Below are 16,732 nucleotides of genomic sequence, written 5' to 3' on the forward strand. Positions count from 1 at the left end.
TGTATATCTATTTATTGCTATCTCTTACATTTCATTTCATTTGAACTTTTAAACTGGTTTAATGTTCAGCTTATGCTGGTCACAAACGGTAACAATAAACTTGTAGACTAACCAAGGCTGACCCTGCTTATCTTCTGAGATCGGTCGAGATCAGGCTTACCTGGACTATCCAGGTCAGGGCTTGCAAACTGGTAGAAGAGATTAAAACGGTGTAATACTCTAAGTAAGGATGATGGTAAACATGATGATGGAAAACAATTTAAAGTATTTAGGATTATCCTGCATATTTTTGATTATGTTGTGATAGACCAAAAATGTTTTGAATTTTCTTGATAGGTGTGATGTGGTTGGACGACTGTTGCACTTGCTATCCTTGAGTGTTGTGTTATGAAATGTTATGTTTGTCTCTGTTTAATTTTCACAAAATCAAGTTAGAGACAGGTATGCTGGTTCAGGATGGATCACATGAAATCAGAACAGAAATATAAAGCTGGAAGAGACTCCAAGAGTCATCTAGTCCAACCCTCTGCACAATACAGGAAATTCACAGCTAACTCTCCCCCCACCTCCCCCAGTGACCCCTGCTCTATGCCCAGGGGAAGGCACAAAAACCCTTCAGGATACCTGGCCAAATAAATAAAAGAGGTGAATCAAACTAAAATGAACTGAAATACTTTGGACTGGAGTCAACGTTTTCAGAGATTCACTCTCCAAATGACTGTTAATGAAACAAATAGAACAAATCTTACTTTAATAGCCTGGGTGAGGGAGGAAATATTCAAAAATTGTAGATAACTATATACCTGTACAATAAGAACATAATTTTATGGGGATGTTTTAGCCAAATGTGTGTGTGTGGGGGGGGGGGGGTGCTCTCCACAAGCTGAGGGCCCCCAACATATTGGTTCATAATGCCCCAAGTTAGTAGTACAATAGACAACCATCAGATAGGGCCTGGAGATCTCCCGAGATTACAACTGATCTCCAGATAACAGAGCTCAGTTCCCATGGAAGAAATGGTAGCTTTGGAAGGTGGACTGTATGATATACCCTACTGAGGTCCCTCCCCTCCCAAACTCTGCCTTCTCCAAACTCTACTCCTGAATCTCCAGGAATTTCCCAAACAGGAGTTGGCAACCATAGTTAGTAGGCAAACCTGGTTGTGCCTACCCATTCTTGAGCTTCAGAAAGCCTATTTCTCTATCTAGGGAAATGGCATTCATGGCTAGTTTTATCTTTTAATGCAGCATAAGAAACATAACGCACTTATTACATCCATATTCCATGTTCTGACGTGTGCTATGTTGTCTACTGATAGCACTGGGGCAGGGTGCCAGTCGGAGGGATCCAATAGTATTTTTGGCCTCGGCCAGTTATCTTTGGTGGGTTTGACCCCGGGTCTTCTTAGTAGGGATGCCAACCTCCAGGAGGGGGCTGATGTCCTCCCAGAATTACAACTGATCTCCAGACTACAGAGGTCAGTTCCCCTGGAGGAAATGGCTGCTTTGGAGGGTGGAGCCGGTGGAACCACAACTGTGTTAAGCTCCCAGCCCTTCCCAAAATCTACCCTCCCCAGATCCCCATAGCTCCAGGAATTTCTTAGCCCAGAGCTGGCAACCCTATTAAAATATTATGGAATTCAGGGCTGCGTGATGTGGTTGTGGTCAGTAGTTTGGAGGCCTTCTTTTTAAAAAAAGATCCTTGTTTCATAGGCAGTGTACTTCTGCATACCAGATGCAAGCTCTCAGCTGCCTTCACGCCCTGAATGTAAAGATGCAGAATAGGTTGCTTCAGTCTCATACCAGATGCCCAATTATGCCTCTTTTATAATGCAGGATGCTCACCGTTGAGCGCAGCATTCCCCCCCCCCACCCCCAGAATGCTTCAGACTTTCCGTGGAGCTGAAATGCTTTCCCCCCTCCCTGTCTTGCTATCCAAAATAAAGAAGCTTCTCCTATGAACGGATGAAGGCCTGTCATACCACAGGGAGAGTCCTCACAATGAGAGCACAGCCTGAAGGCATCAAAGCTTAAACACCCCCCCACCCCCCTCCCTTCCCTTGGAAAAATAGACATTGTTAATTAAACCTAACAACCGAGTGACAAATTAATGGGCTGATTTAAATATTAATGATCCAGATGCCACTGCAAATGGCCAGGATCACCACACGCAGCTTGGAGGCTGAGGTCAGTCCTCCTTGCAGGAGTAGAAGAGCTTGAGTTCAAGGTGGGATTTTTGAGGATTGTTTACACGGCTTGATTTTCGTCAGTGGATGAATGAGGCATTACGGCAGAGCAACTCTCAGTACATTTTGTAACTGTAACACTTTTAGGGTGAGCCTACATAGCTTTATATCACAAAGAACCTTCAGAGAACTGGGGGGGGGGGGACGGACGTGCAGTGGGTGCTACTGGATACTACTATACGGATCCCCCTGGAGAACCATATAGTAGGGGTGAAACTATTTTTCCCCACTGCATTTTTTGGTTCTTTTGCTCTGTCTCTGGGGCTGCCCTCTTCTTTTGTATTCCACAAGGAACTCTCACAAGGGCTGCCAGTCCCCCAGTGTGGGCAGTGTGGGCATCTCTGCCCCCAGCCTCTGCCCTCTGTCACCACTCTCCTGGCCAGTGGGGGGACAGGCCCCGAAAACCTGTCTGGGAGGCAAAAATCTCCCGGGCCACATTGTGGCTGTTGTGCTCCCACTGGGTGCGACGACATCATTTCCTCAAGTGACATAATCGTGCCTGGTGGCGGGCATGCTCCCATCCTTCACAGGGGTCGCACTACACTTGATCTGAGTCAAAAGGCTCAGAAGTGATGCGAGAAGAGTGCAAAAAGATCACCCCTGTTAAGTTCCAGGTCCCCCACCCCTACCCCACCGGGAGGGTCAGGGGACCCGGCAACCCGAACTCTGACCATAAATTGAGACGTTTTTGGAAATCTTCCATGGCTGAGTGATAACCAGTAGCGAATTTAGATATGGAGTTGGCTCCAGAATAAATTTTCCATTTCTAATGACAGAATGAAACTTTCCTGCCTTACCCTTCCCGTTCTCCACAAAACTCTGCTCCTGGGGGACAGGGGACCCAGAAGACATGGGGGGGGGGCTGCAGCAAAAAGGGACCATCAGTGCAAGTTGCCCATTTAGCCTGGATCCAGCCCACTTGTGCTTTCAGCAGTGTGTGCACTTGGACATGCCTCCATATTTCCAACAGCCCTCCAGTTGCATAACACATCCAGTCCCCATTTCCCATTCTTCCTGACGGAAAATAAGTTGGAAGCCTAAAATAAATAAGGACCAATAAATAAGGACAAGACTGGAGAAATCCAGCTGCCGGACTGGCCTGAAGTACCCAGGGTGACTGGACCTCGCGCCTCCTCAGGGGCTGTCCTAGATAACCTTTTAAGTCCAAACTGCTAGCTGAGCAACTTTCCGGACTTGAACTAACTCTGTTTCCAGTCTTGAGAAATAGCAGGGCTGCCAACCTTTCGGTGGGGCCTGGAGATTGCCTAGATTTACAGCTGATTTCCAGACTACAGAGCTCAGTTCCCTTGGAGCAAATGGCTGCTTTGGAGGGGGAGGGGGGGGCTCTGTGGAATTCTACTCCACCGAGGTCCTTCCCCTCCCTAAGCCCCTTCAGTCTCCACCCACAAATCTCCGTGTATTTCTTCATCCGAAGTTGACAGCCCTAAGAAACGGGGATCCCTCATCCCCTGGAAAACGGAGATGCTTTCGGGTGCTGAAGCCTCCATCTTAAAACCCTGAGCGCACCTCCCCGCTGAAGCTGGAGGGGTGTTGCCAACATCTCTCACTGCTGAGCATTTTCAGCCTCTGGGAAATGGAGGGATTTACTCAAAGAGCCACTGCGGGTGTTGATCCAGAATAACGGCAGGATTGGGATGTTTATGGGGTGGTCCTGCCGAGACGTTTGATTCTGCAGCAGCAGCTTTGCTGGCTGAGGGAGGTCCAGGCGGGGCCGGTGATCAGACTTCCGTATCAGGATAAAACAAGCAGGGGGACTTCCCCGCCTTTCTGCCCCTCTCCGCGCCGTCTTTTTGCCCCTGCTGCCCCTGTTTGTTCTGGCTCTCTTTATGTATTCATTTATTTCATTTTACACCCTATTTTTCGCCCCATGGGAGCCAAAAGCCTCTTGCGTTCTCCTTTTCTCCACTTTATCCCTGTGAGGTAGGTTAAGCTGAGAGAACGTGACTGGCCCAAGGCCACCCGGTAGGTTTCCACGGCCCATCTAGTTCTCCCAGATCCTAATCCAACACTCTAACCACTACACCCGCAGGCTCTTTTGCCCTCGTTGGCCCCCACTTCCCATCCCATTCCTCCCTTCCGTTTGATGGAATAGGTGACTCAGCATGTTTTGGACATTGGGGGGGGGGCACTGCATGTGTCTCTCTGTTTGTATGTGTCACTCTTGATAGTAAGCCACTTCTCTTTGTCTAAGGCGGGGACCCCTCCTGACTCCTCCTCTGTCCCTGTGTCTCTTGGGAGATTCCCTCTCTTGCCTCATGGCCTTCCGAAGGGGAAGGATGCATTTCTCAGAGAGCTCCTGCCATGAAGGCCTCCTCCTCCACAGACTCACTTGCAGCCTCGCTGCCAAACTATTTGACCGTGTTATTTGTAGGGAAAGTGACTTTTTAGATTAGGACTCTTTCTTAATGCTCCAAGATATTGCCATGAATGGACTCTATCTCAGAAAGTTCTACCTTGTCTACAATTTGTCTGAGGATTAATTACTACATGTTGGGGGAAAGGGAGCGTAGATACATACGCCCTGCATTTCAGTTTCCCAACAGGTATTCCTTTCTTGAATGGAAAATGCCGAAGAAGAGAGACCAGGAGGCGCTCTGCTTGAGGGAAGGGACCATTTCTCATTGTAAAGCACCGGCATGCAGGAGGGCCCAGAAGAAGTTCTGGCACCTCTACCTGAAGAAGTATCTCAGAAGGGCTGAGAATGACCTTGCTCTGTCTCGGACCCCAGAAAGCCAATGCTACTGCCGGCGCTAGACTGACCAATGGTATGTGCTGGTACATGTCTCCTCTCCGCTACAGGATGATAGTTGCAGCAATCGTTAGGGATAAGACTTTAGGCAATAGGGAAACCCCAGTCTCTCTCTCTCTCTCTCTCTCTCTCTCTCGGGAAGAGGAAAGCAAGCACAGTCAAGTCCATTTTGATATGTGCCACACCTCAACTTCATTAGTGGGCATTCCTACTTTGAAATTCTTGACAAGAGGTTGTTCACAGTCCTTTTCTTCTACGGTTTGAACAGGAGGTACCAGGGATCTAATCCGAGACCGTACACATTCAAAGCACACGCTTTACCACTGAGTTATATGGCCCTTCTAGAATGATTTCCTCTAAGGCCTGACATCTGATGAGGGTTCCCTCTTGTGCCTGCCAGCCCTGCTTCCCACAGACACATTCTGAGGCAGGCTTCTTCTAACCCGAGGGAACCAGGTGTCGCTAGAGAGTGGGGCTGGAGGAAACAGCTCCCCTGCCCTCTGGAGTTACCAGCAACCCCTGTGCTGAAAAGAGGGGAGCAGGAATGTTCCGAACGGGGGTGGGGGTGGGGGGTGGTAGATGTCAGCTGCCTCTTTCTTACTTATGCCAGCCCTGCTTCCAATCTGTTGCCCAACTTTCTCAGCCGTCAACACCTGCCACTTTTACGTCACTACACCCCCCTGCTACCTTTATTTAGATCTGCCCATTATACATCTTACTGTACCTCCAACACACCCTCTCTGTTGCCAGAGGCAATTTGAAAGGGCAATTCTAAATGTCACCCATCCTGCAGAATATTTCAGCAGCTCTGTTTCCAGCTTTCAGCACTTGGCGTATGCCTTTTCTTCCCACTCAACAGAAGGTTTCTCATGGGGAGATTTCAAAGACATGTTAAATCATGGCAAGCGTGACTCCCTCCATCCTCTGGCTGACTCATCATCGCAGAAAGCCGCCCTCCGGTGCAACTGGCATTCAAATCCTCAGCCTCATCTGTGCGAATGTGTACAGTTCAAGAACAGCTGTACCATGGATCTCCGATGAATGGGTAACTCCATTGTGACAGATTGAGTTGCCTCCTTTTTCTAAATTCATTTCCTAGCTTTCTGCTAAAGCAACACTGTTATATCCTTGGCTGAACATTTTAATAATTCGCCATCAACTTAGACACAATCCATCTCTGCCAGCCTTAAAGTTTTGCTCCCCAAAGTGAAAACATTTCAAATTGCTCAAGCTAATAGTGCAACCTTTTTTGGAAAGTGCAGGATGTACAAAATGACAAATCGTTGCCAAAAGCCAGTGATGTTCTCTGTCGTACGTTTGGTCTACGTGGAACTCTATGTCTGAAATAAAAAACCCGCCTTCTTCAAGGACTCGGCTCGCCCGCTCTTTTCACTGGCTCCGATAGGAAGCCATTATTCTTCACCACCCCTCTCCTCTGGCTTACAATGGCTCGAGTCCTACCTTGAAGGACTTTTCTGCGATGCCTGCATGCTTTAATTCACCAACGCAAACAAAACTCCTACATTCCTTGTGGATGAATATCCAGCTCTAGACGTTGTGCTTGGCTCAAAGCCTAGTGATGTAAATAGAATGACTCCTCTTTGAATTCAATAGGCTTTGGAACAAGTTGTTATGTTCCCCAATTCTGCTGTCAACATATACTCATATTGTGAAACCCACCGAGCTGAACCGAAGATTTGCTTGGCGATGTCTTGCAGAATAAATTGAACCATACCTCTCCAGTTATTAGTTTCTGAGCAGTAAAAACCTAGCTAATTGGTATCATACATCAGTCCATTGGGAAGAAATATATTGTAGTGCTGTTCCAAACAGAGCCCTATTCTTCTTGGCCAATTGATTTCAATGGACTTAGAAGGATATAGCTTTGCTCAAGAGGGCAGGGTTACCACGTGACCAGGAAAAAACAGTCTGGTTAGCTGTTGGGCCTTTAATAGCTGCAGCTGCAGAACTCAACAAGTTTTTAATGGCCTAGAGACTGAGAATCTCACTCACTGATTAAGATCCTAGCTAGATGTTACATCTGACTCTAGTTTGGCTGAGGGATAGGGTTGCTAGGCAGAGCCGGGCAACAAGAGGGAGGGTTGGGAGCAGGGACACAGTGGGGGAGGCAGTGCTGCAAGCATCATTACATCACTTCTGCAAATAACCCAACGTGACAGTGGGTGGCTCTAGGAATTGCTGGGAACTCTGTGGAAAAATCATAGAGTCTCTGGAAATTCTTAGAGCCATCCATTGTTAATTCTGGGTTTTCTCCAGAAATGACACAATGATGCACGCAATACTGCTGGGTTTGGAGCTGAGTTGGAGATTGGAACCATGATGGGCAATGGTAGTTTGTGGTAATGGAGTCCCCCACCCTGACCGGGGGGATGGAAAGCCTATCAGGGTATCCTTGGCCCCACTCTGTTCTTAGGGGCATGTTGTCTGCAGTGAGTACATGTATGTTTTTTCCCACAGAGAGGGTAAATGCAGCTTGGTGGTGGTGGCTTTTCCAGCAAGAAAACTCACATTTACAATAAACACGGAAGAAATCCGAATGGGCATCTTGGAATCCTGTAACTGGAGGAGATGGGAGTTGACCCTCCCGTGCAAAGCATTTGTTCAGCGATTAAGCTAAGAAGGGGTGGCCCCTTCCCAGAGCCTACCCGCAAGATACGTAGCCATGCACATAAACATTTGCAGACACATGGAAATAGGAATTCTCCTCTGAGTATAATTTTTTCCCCTAAAGGCCCATGTGACATTTGCTTCATGAGAGCTATAAGGTCTCAGGAACCTGAATTCAAACAGTCAAATATTCCTTCATACTCAAAATATTCTTGGACAACCAAGACATAACGGCCAGTTTTAGGCTGTTTTCACATGCCCTTAAAGGGATGGCGCGCTAAACCGAATGCGGGTTTTCCCCTTCACTCCACATGTCTCCGTTAGCAAAACGGGTGCAGGGCATTTTCCAAGCATATTTTAGGCGTTTCTTCCATGAATGCACTTTTGCCAATCTTCCCTTTTGGCGCAGCTTGACAGAGCACTTTTTCTTCGTTCCTGGGCATGTCAATGGCAAAAGCACTCCAAGTAAACTTTTGATTGGCTCCTGGCTCCTCCCTCCAAGCCCTCAGCATGAGATCACATACGTGCAAAGCTTTAAAAAAACATTTGAAAGGGAGGCGGGCGACGGTAATGAAAGAGCCCGACCTCCTCTCCAAACCCGCTTTTTCTAAGAGCTGCGGAGGCTGCCTGTGAACACAAAGCGCAAGGTAAGCGCTTTTGGGCAGTGTGTGTGGATGTTGAGTTCTCAGAACGACTCAGGAGAACACACAAAACAAGTGGGACAAGTGCAGGAAAGAGTGTGGCTGTGTGGAAATGCCCTCGGTCTGCATCTCAATGCCCGCCTCCAAGAAAAAAGAGGAGGAAGATGCACTTTGAGTAGAATTAAAAAGGTCATCATTTATTTTTTATTTTTTAAAAAATAGCACATTCAGTAAAAACTATATTTCTTCTCATCAGTGCAAACATTTTGGAGGCCTTCTTGGCTATAGCCACCTCATGTATGAAAGACCAATTCATCTATTTTAAAAGAGGATTTGGAACTGATTCTAATTTCCAGTGATGAGAGTTCATTCAAAGCTTGGCAATTCTACAATTCTTCTGCCTAAAATGTGTCCCTATTTTGTTCCACACACCAGCAGCTAAGGGGGAAATTGGTCTGAGTCTGTCTCGGGTTTTGCTTGCCTTATGTCTGATTCCCCTTCTCCCATCGGTATCAACAGCTCAGCTGCAGAGCTCCCATTGTCAGTGGGTAAATCTGCAGCACAGAAGAATTACCACAAAATATTGTATTGTAATGTGGAGAATATTGTGTACTTACATAGTTTGCGGCCAGGTCTGGATGAAGATAATCAATTCCTGCAATAAACAATGACAGCACATAAATCATAGTTAACACATTCCCCCAAAATACCAGAAATGGAGAGGTTTTAATAGCCTTGAAATTGAATTAGTCTGAGGATAAGCACACCAAGAGAAAATAATAGCCTTAGTGTTAGTTTCAGTTAAATACAATCTTTCAACCCTTGGCTTTTACATGGGAGCGGAGGACAGGCTTCAGGCCACTGTCCAAAATGCGTTTGGATAACTGAAGCCCAGAGGTTAGTGGAAAGCTTAAAATGGTCACAGATCTTCAAATATATACATGCCCGTGTATGATCCCAGCAATTTCAACAGAAAAAGCAGGAGGAATATGTAGCTATGGCACTGGATGCCATCAGTATGCAGTTGATTTACCCAGCTTCGTATCTCGCTATCCAAATCCCTTGCTGATGCTGAAGACGTCCTGAGTCACTGCCTTGCAGCTGAGGTCAAATGACTTAAAAGAGACAAATTGAAACTGACCCCAAATAAGATGGGAGTGAAGCTGGTTGGGAAGGTAACGATCCTGAAGGACGTTGTGCTTCCCACCTTTGGTGGAGTTCAGTTGACCCTGGCAGACTCAATTGAGTGGAGTGCAAGTGGAGTGCAAGTGAACAGGGAGGAATACAGGTGAGTCTGTTCACTTGCCATTCAAGTGTGATTCGTCACTTCTAGCTTGGCCCTCAGTTAAGAGCCATGGAGTTATACTGGATCCAGCACTGCTGTTAGAGAAGCAAGTAAATGCAGCTGCAAGAAAAAGTCCTGTCTCGATTCAGACCAGCCCGGAAGACGGCCCTCTCCCTTGACACGCCCAGTCTGGCCACCTGGAGTCACAATACAGTAACACACCTATTAAATTCCACGCATATTGATTCCACTCGACACTATATTGGACTTAACTGAGATCTCTTTATATTCTAGTAACGTTGTGAATTTTAATATGTATGGAACTGAGTCTTAAGTCAGTGACTCTTTAGTTGTACATTATTGTACATCCGTGGAAACCTTGTGGTACATACAATTATTCTATAAATGCTGTAATTGTTATATATAATGGTTCATCTAGGTTATTTGGGTTATATATTGTAATGTTTATTCATCATATATAATATAATCTTGTGTCTTAGATTGGAGTAGTCAGAAGGTGATGGTGGGTTTTCCTTTTTGGTTATTCCCCATGTTGTAAGGCAGAGCCACCCTGGTTCTCACCCCAGAGCCGTCAAGTGTCTGTAGCTCAGGCGCTCCCTTGCCAAACTTCCTTTCGTGCTTGAGGGATTTGTGACACATCCTAGCTGCAAGTCTATGAATCAAGGACAATGGCATCTCTCAAGGGCTTTGTGCCCAGGTCCATGAAGATCCCAGGGGTGCCAAAATGGACCTCTTTTAGACACTTCCCTGATGCCTTTGCACTGAGCCAGTTTGGTGTAGTGGTTAAGAGCGTGGGACTCTAATCTGGAGAGTCGGGTTTGCTTCCCCACTCCTCCGCTTGAAGCCAGCTGGGTGACCTGGGGTCAGTCACAGCTTCTCAGAGCTCTCTTAGCCCCACCCACCTCACAGGGTGTTTTGTTGTGGGGATAATAATGGCATACTTTGTAAACCTCTCTGAGTGTGCATTAAGTTGTCCTGAAGGGCAGTATATAAACCAAATGTTATTATTATATTACTATTATTAATGTCCCTGTGTGCTAACTGTTGTCCTCAGGCAGCCATTTGTGGTGATCCCACCACTTAGCGTGGCCTGCTTGGCATCGACCAGAGCTTGGGCCTTTTCCATCATGACCCCTGCTCTATGGAATGGACTTCCCGAAGAGGTGAGGGGAGCCCCCACCTTGAACATCTTCAGGGGGCACGGCAAGGCCTGCCTGTTTGCCAGGGCTTTGCAGAGAGGGGCGTTGAATGGGGAGGACCACCTGCTGGTGGTCCCTGGCCCCAGGGAGGCTCGACTGGCCTCGACCAGGGCCAGGGCTTTTTCTGTCCTGGCCCCCACCTGGTGGAACTCTCTGTTGGAAGACACTCGGGCCTGCCAAGATCTTGTATCTTTTCGGTGGGCCTGTAAGACGGAGATGTTCCACCAGGCATATGGTTGAGGCCAGCAAAGGATCCATATAATCAGCCTCCCTGCCGGTCTCCTACCAGCGAAGGGGCTATATGATCATTCCCCCCCCCACATATGATGAAGTAAAGTTGAGTTATAAACTCACACCTCCACCCTCTTTTTATGTGTATGATGTGCAGCGAAAGGGGAAGGGGGGCCATCTATGCTACTAGTAATTATGTTGTGGAAAATGAGTTTGTGATTTTATTGTCTATTTACTGTAATTTTATCTACTGCTGTAACCTACCCTGAGCCTGCTCACGGGGAGGGCGGGGTATGAATTGAATTAATAATAATAATAATAATAATAATAATAATAATAATAATAATAATAATAATGGACAGGGAGGGAAGGACTTGGGGTTTGTTATATTAGAATTAACTGGAAATATTTTAAAACTATTATTGTAAGCCACATTGAACCATGTGGCAAGGCAGGGTATAAATGTTTAAATAAATAAATAATGCCGCTTCTTTCTCCATGTTCCAAAAAGCCTGCTTTTTCCCCTCACAAGAGACTCCAATGTGGGTTGCAGCAGCTGCCTAGCGGCTCCTCCATGACATGAACTCGCTTGGAGAGGAAGAGGGCAAGTGAGACCGGACTGTGCCCTTAGCGCTCATGATGATAACGGGGGGGGGGCTCCTTTCTGGCCACAGTGGGTTGTACTCCCACCAGCATTCTGCAGGCCAGTCGCGCTTGACACACGGGGTATTTCTCCTGTGAAGACCCTCCCCCCTTCTCCAGCAATGCCTTTGGGGGGATCAGGGAAGGCGGGTTAAGGAAGGCTGAGGGATCAGCTTCTGGCAGTGGAATCGTTGGCCTTCATTTCCTCGAAGCAAGAAACTCACGGGCAGGTTGCAGGTTGGCCCTGACTTGGGTCGTCCAGGCAAGCCAGATCTCATCAGAAGCTACGCCCAGGTGTTGGATGGGAGACCTACAGCAAAGATCAGGGCTGCAGAGGCAGGCAATGGGAAGCCACCTCCGTTAGTCTCTTGCCTTGAAAACCCCAGCAGGGGTTGCCCCGAGTCAGCTATGACTTGATGGCACTTTCCACAGCCACCAGCTTGCAGAGTATAGTCTGACCACCCCTCCCTGATTACAACCCAAATATATATATATATATATATATGGCAAATAACGTATTTGTGAGAAATCTCATTTGTTCACCATACTATTTAGAAAGGGAGAGGAAACCTCCGTTACAAGGTTTTCCGGAGCCGTCATCACGGCCAAAGCTTCACCAGTTTTACAGCACAAAGAAGTCACCAACTGAAAATGTATCTGGATGTAGAACATAATGTTCAAATAGGTCCGCCTTTAGATGTATAGCATGCGCACTATCAATGCGCTCCACTGAACAGATGATAAATATCTTCCACTAAATGTATTTTCCTGGTATGTGACCAGGAAAATAAACAAGATTGTCAGTTCCAATTCTTCAAACAGGCTAAAAACCAACCAGGTTTGAAGATCCACAGGCTTACAGTTCCAGAAGACATGAATCCTAGACGCCTGCCGCATTTATCCTTACAGCCAAGCCCCTACCCAACAAACAAAAAAGAACGAGAACTTATTTCACATTGTAGCTATTTAAAAATCTGTAGGAGAGTGAGAAAGAGACCAGTCCACAATGCAGTACATCACAGAAAAAATTGGCATATATATCTGGTTCCGTAGACTTAAATCTAAGTGCTTAAATCCAAGTGTTTTAACTCAGGTTATTTGTCAACCGAATCATAATCTCTGGCATGGCAAATGCAGTCCTGAAAGACCAATCACTGGTTCTGTTATCTGTGCTGCTTTCATGGCCACTGTGATTTCAGAAGTATTTTAACAACTGCAACAGACTATCCACATGATCAGTTGAGTAGTGATTTGAATTCCTACTTCTCTCCTGCCCTCTTGCAGTTGTCCTTTACTATTCTTTTCCAGGCAACGTGGACAAAAGCTGCAGCTTTTCTCTTGCATCTCTGCAATAAAAAAGGGCTACAAACTTCTTAAAAGACGACATTAGTTCCAAGGAACTAGTCAGTCCTTGCAATAGATCATTCTAAAAATATTGCACTATAACGCAACAACAATTACTGACATTTTTCAAAGCCCTTGACAAGTACTTTGGTGGGACACCAGGAAACACGGTGACTGCAAGAGTCTCGTGGAAGCAAAAGTGGCACAGGTGTGGGTGGGGCTTTGAAAATGTCCACCTCCTTGCCCAGATGCCAATGTCCTTGGATATTTCTTTTACAATTTTCTTTTTTAAAAAAAGGTCATAGTAAAGCAGGTTTGGGAAAGATCAGAACAAAACAGACTAAAGCCTGACAAGTGGACAATTCGAGGGCAATATTGGGTGGATGCTCAAAAAAAAGCTTACTGGTTCGGAAAGAACGGCAGAGCAAAACATCTGTTTGGGAGCAACCTACTATATTTCTTAATAACGCAAATAAACAAGTATCTTATAGCACCTTAAAGCCACGTAAGGACAAAAGCTGAGCCCTGTTGAATAAGACCGGTGGTCCATCTAGTACGGCATCCTGTCTCACAACTGGCTCCCACCCACCAGTTGCTCTGGAGGGCCAACAACAGGGCATAGAGGCACATGTGCTTCGCCTGAGGCTGCCTCCTGGCACTGGCTGACTGCTGACTGGCTGACGTGGAGGTTCCCTTTATTCCCCACGGCTGGCAGCCTCTGATAGTCCTTAAAGGGTTTAATGAATTGAAGGACACTTCAAAGGGCTGCATCCTATTGGCTTTTCCTCTGGCAAAAATGGGGGGCTCCCTTTGACCACCAAAAAGGCTATGGGGGGCATCATGGGATCCATGTGGATAAAAGCAAGAGTAAAGTGGAGGGCTGGGAAGACTGAACAGAAAGCTGGAAGGCTCCGACCCAACACGTTTTTATCCCATAACAACCTCTTCCTCAAGCGCTCTAATTCTTTGCTCTCCATCCTGTGGCACCTATGTTTGTGGGCAGCATGGGCTCCAACGCTGCTGAATGTACACATGCTTGAAGGGCCCGAAGGGCAGATCAAGACTGTCTACAAGCGTAGATGCTTTTGGGGACCTTCTTCCAGCAAACGGGGGGAGGGTTGCAATTTGCTTTAGCAGTTAACCCCGTTCCTACATTCATTCAAAGCACGTGCACTCTGGGAGCCTAGAAGGGAACAGAGCTCTGCTCACTGGTTTCTACTCCCTAAGGTTGCCAAGAGCCACCCCAGACCTCCAGACAAAGATCTCCTCTTTACGTCCCTCTACCACACCACTCAGACTCAACATCATAGGGACACAAATGTTCCACCAGGCCTATGGCTGAGACCAAGGTACAGGCGAGCTTCCTTGCTGGTCTCCTGGGGGGGGGGGGATTGAAAAAAAACCCCACCCCAGTTTCCACTGAAATGTTAATATATTCTGCCTGTCCCCACCTCATGGAATGTTTTTGGCTGGGGGTTGAGCAAACTGAGGGCCAAGCTACAAGCGACGAATGACACTTGAACGGCAAGTGGATTGAATGGAGTGCAAGTGAACAGGGAGAAATACACTTGCCGTTCAAGTGTCATTCGTCACTTGTAGCTTGGCCCTCAGTCACCATCAAATGTATTGTTATTGTTTTATGATTTTAATGCTGTTTTTATTGTGATTTATTTATGTTGTAATCCACTCTGAGCACATTTATGGGGAGAGCAGATAATAAATCCAATGAATGAATGAATGAATGAATGAATGAATGAATGAATGAATGAATGAAACGATATGACTTGCCCAGTTTCATGGACCCCCCATAGGGTTGGCAGCTCTGAAATGGCCCCCGGCTGCTTCTTGCAGATTTCGCAGTCATGCTGTTGTATACACATAACACCTCCCCACACATACTCACAACTTTTGAGCTGAAGAAGTTGGTGCCAGTGAGTGGCATTCTACTCGTCTACATGTCCACTTTGACCATGGCTTGACCATGGAATCCAGAAGCACTTAGGTTAACTAAAACGTGTGTGTTTTGTCATGTTTTGTATATAAAATAATGGTTGTGAATCAAGATCTTTTGCTTTGTTTAGATCCTTCATTCTGCTATTGTGAGACTCAAAATGGGTTACAGTGAAAAAGTGGAACACATCAAATCAACAACTGAAACAGCATCTATAATAAAATAGATAGATAATAATAACATACTTTCTAAACCACTCTGAGTAGGCATTAAGTTGTCCTGAAGGGTGGCATATAAATCAAATGTCATTATTAGATGGCCACGCTTTTAAGGGCTTCAGCAACAGAACCCAGCTCTCAAGGAATAAAATTCCTTCTAAATAACTTGGCTATACACAAATAACAAAATGGCAGACGAGGCCATTCCGTAGCGTGGACATAGCCACCAAGAACGCTTCGGCACTGGTGGAGCCTGACTTTACCGGGCTATGTGAGAGCAGAGCAAGGGACCCCCGCTAGACAAACGCAGCTTTCCCCGTGTGTAGAGGACGGAGCCAGGAAGGAAGCCATTATGTCCCAACAGCCCAGCAGCATTTCTCTGAGAAGATGTTGGCGTGCTGCCAACAAAAGGAGGTGGCGAGGCAAAGGCTGTCCTTGGCCTGGCACACTGCTGGGTATCCAGCCATCCATACACAGAAGTTTCCCCACGTTCTTCTCTGTTCCTGCACCCCACTCCAGCCCCATTCCTGGCTTTATGGGATCCATGTGGAGGATGAACCATGTGGGTTGGTGGGATGGACTGGGGAATGACGAGGGAATGAAACCGCCCCTTTCCTAAGCAGAGACTGTGGAAGAGGAAGGAGGATCAACCCCACCCCCTGGTCCTTCTTCTGCCAGCTCCTTGTCAGCCTGCCTGGCTACTGGAATGGCTCTATAACCATCCCGACCAGTGGTTGGTACTGTTGCTGGTCTAACTGTTGCGACTGTTTTCAATTCTGCACTGGAGGCAGTGCTGAAAACCACATAGAAACCCTTTCTATTAAAGCGGATTCCTTAAACAAGGGAGTCACAACAGGCGGCAGAGGCTTCAAGGTGGCAAAAGGCTTATGGCCCGAGAAGAGATTTCCTGGCCACGTGAGGGCCAGGAAACGGTCAGCAGCCCCCAGGAGGAAACGGGGCGGGTGGGGCCCGACATTGCCGGCAAACGACAACATGCCTGCAGCAGAGACGATGGACTTAGGAAGGCGCCCTGAACCCCAGACTCCGTTATCAATGACACAGGCAGGAAGACACGCGCAGAACTCTTTCGGGCTGATTATGGGCCTTCCTAAGTGTTAGGCTACAGGTTTAATGCGGGGGGGGAGGGGGAACTATAACGGTTAACTAACCACCTCCACCAGTGGCTGGGGCTGGTTGGTTCTAGATTGGTTCTAGTTGTTCTGTATTCGGAGGGGAGTTGACTGTAACTATTATAACTCGGTATTTGAAAGACTAGGAGTCTAACAAGCTTAGGATTCTAGCATGGTTTTATTTTAAAAAAGAAAATCATTAGGTTTAATTTATTATTTGTGCTGGACTCGTCTGGGCGTACATGCTTGCTGTTCTCTCGCAGCAATTAGGGACGGTAGCACACATTATAACTTTCACTGTATTAGCCACAGCCGCAGCACGGAACATTATTCTGCTCAGTAATATGTTAACAAGGACAGACGGCGGGAACCAAGCAGGGCAGAGCAGCGAGGGAGAACAAAAGAAAGCGCCTTTGAAAGGCATGAT

The 16,732-nt window shown here is 46.8% G+C and overlaps 1 protein-coding gene across 1 annotated transcript in view; it reads right to left on the reverse strand.

Annotated features, from left to right (window-relative positions):
- The window catches only part of PCSK2 (proprotein convertase subtilisin/kexin type 2), a 206,697-nt gene that overhangs the window by 55,912 nt on the left and 134,053 nt on the right, over nt 1-16,732 (reverse strand). The window contains exon 5 of the mRNA XM_054999690.1: nt 8,902-8,939. Coding sequence (XP_054855665.1) covers nt 8,902-8,939 — 38 coding nt within the window. The remainder of the gene's footprint in view (nt 1-8,901; nt 8,940-16,732) is intronic.

This window comes from Eublepharis macularius, chromosome 1 (assembly GCF_028583425.1).
Source record: "Eublepharis macularius isolate TG4126 chromosome 1, MPM_Emac_v1.0, whole genome shotgun sequence".
NCBI classification, from domain to species: Eukaryota; Metazoa; Chordata; class Lepidosauria; order Squamata; family Eublepharidae; genus Eublepharis; species Eublepharis macularius.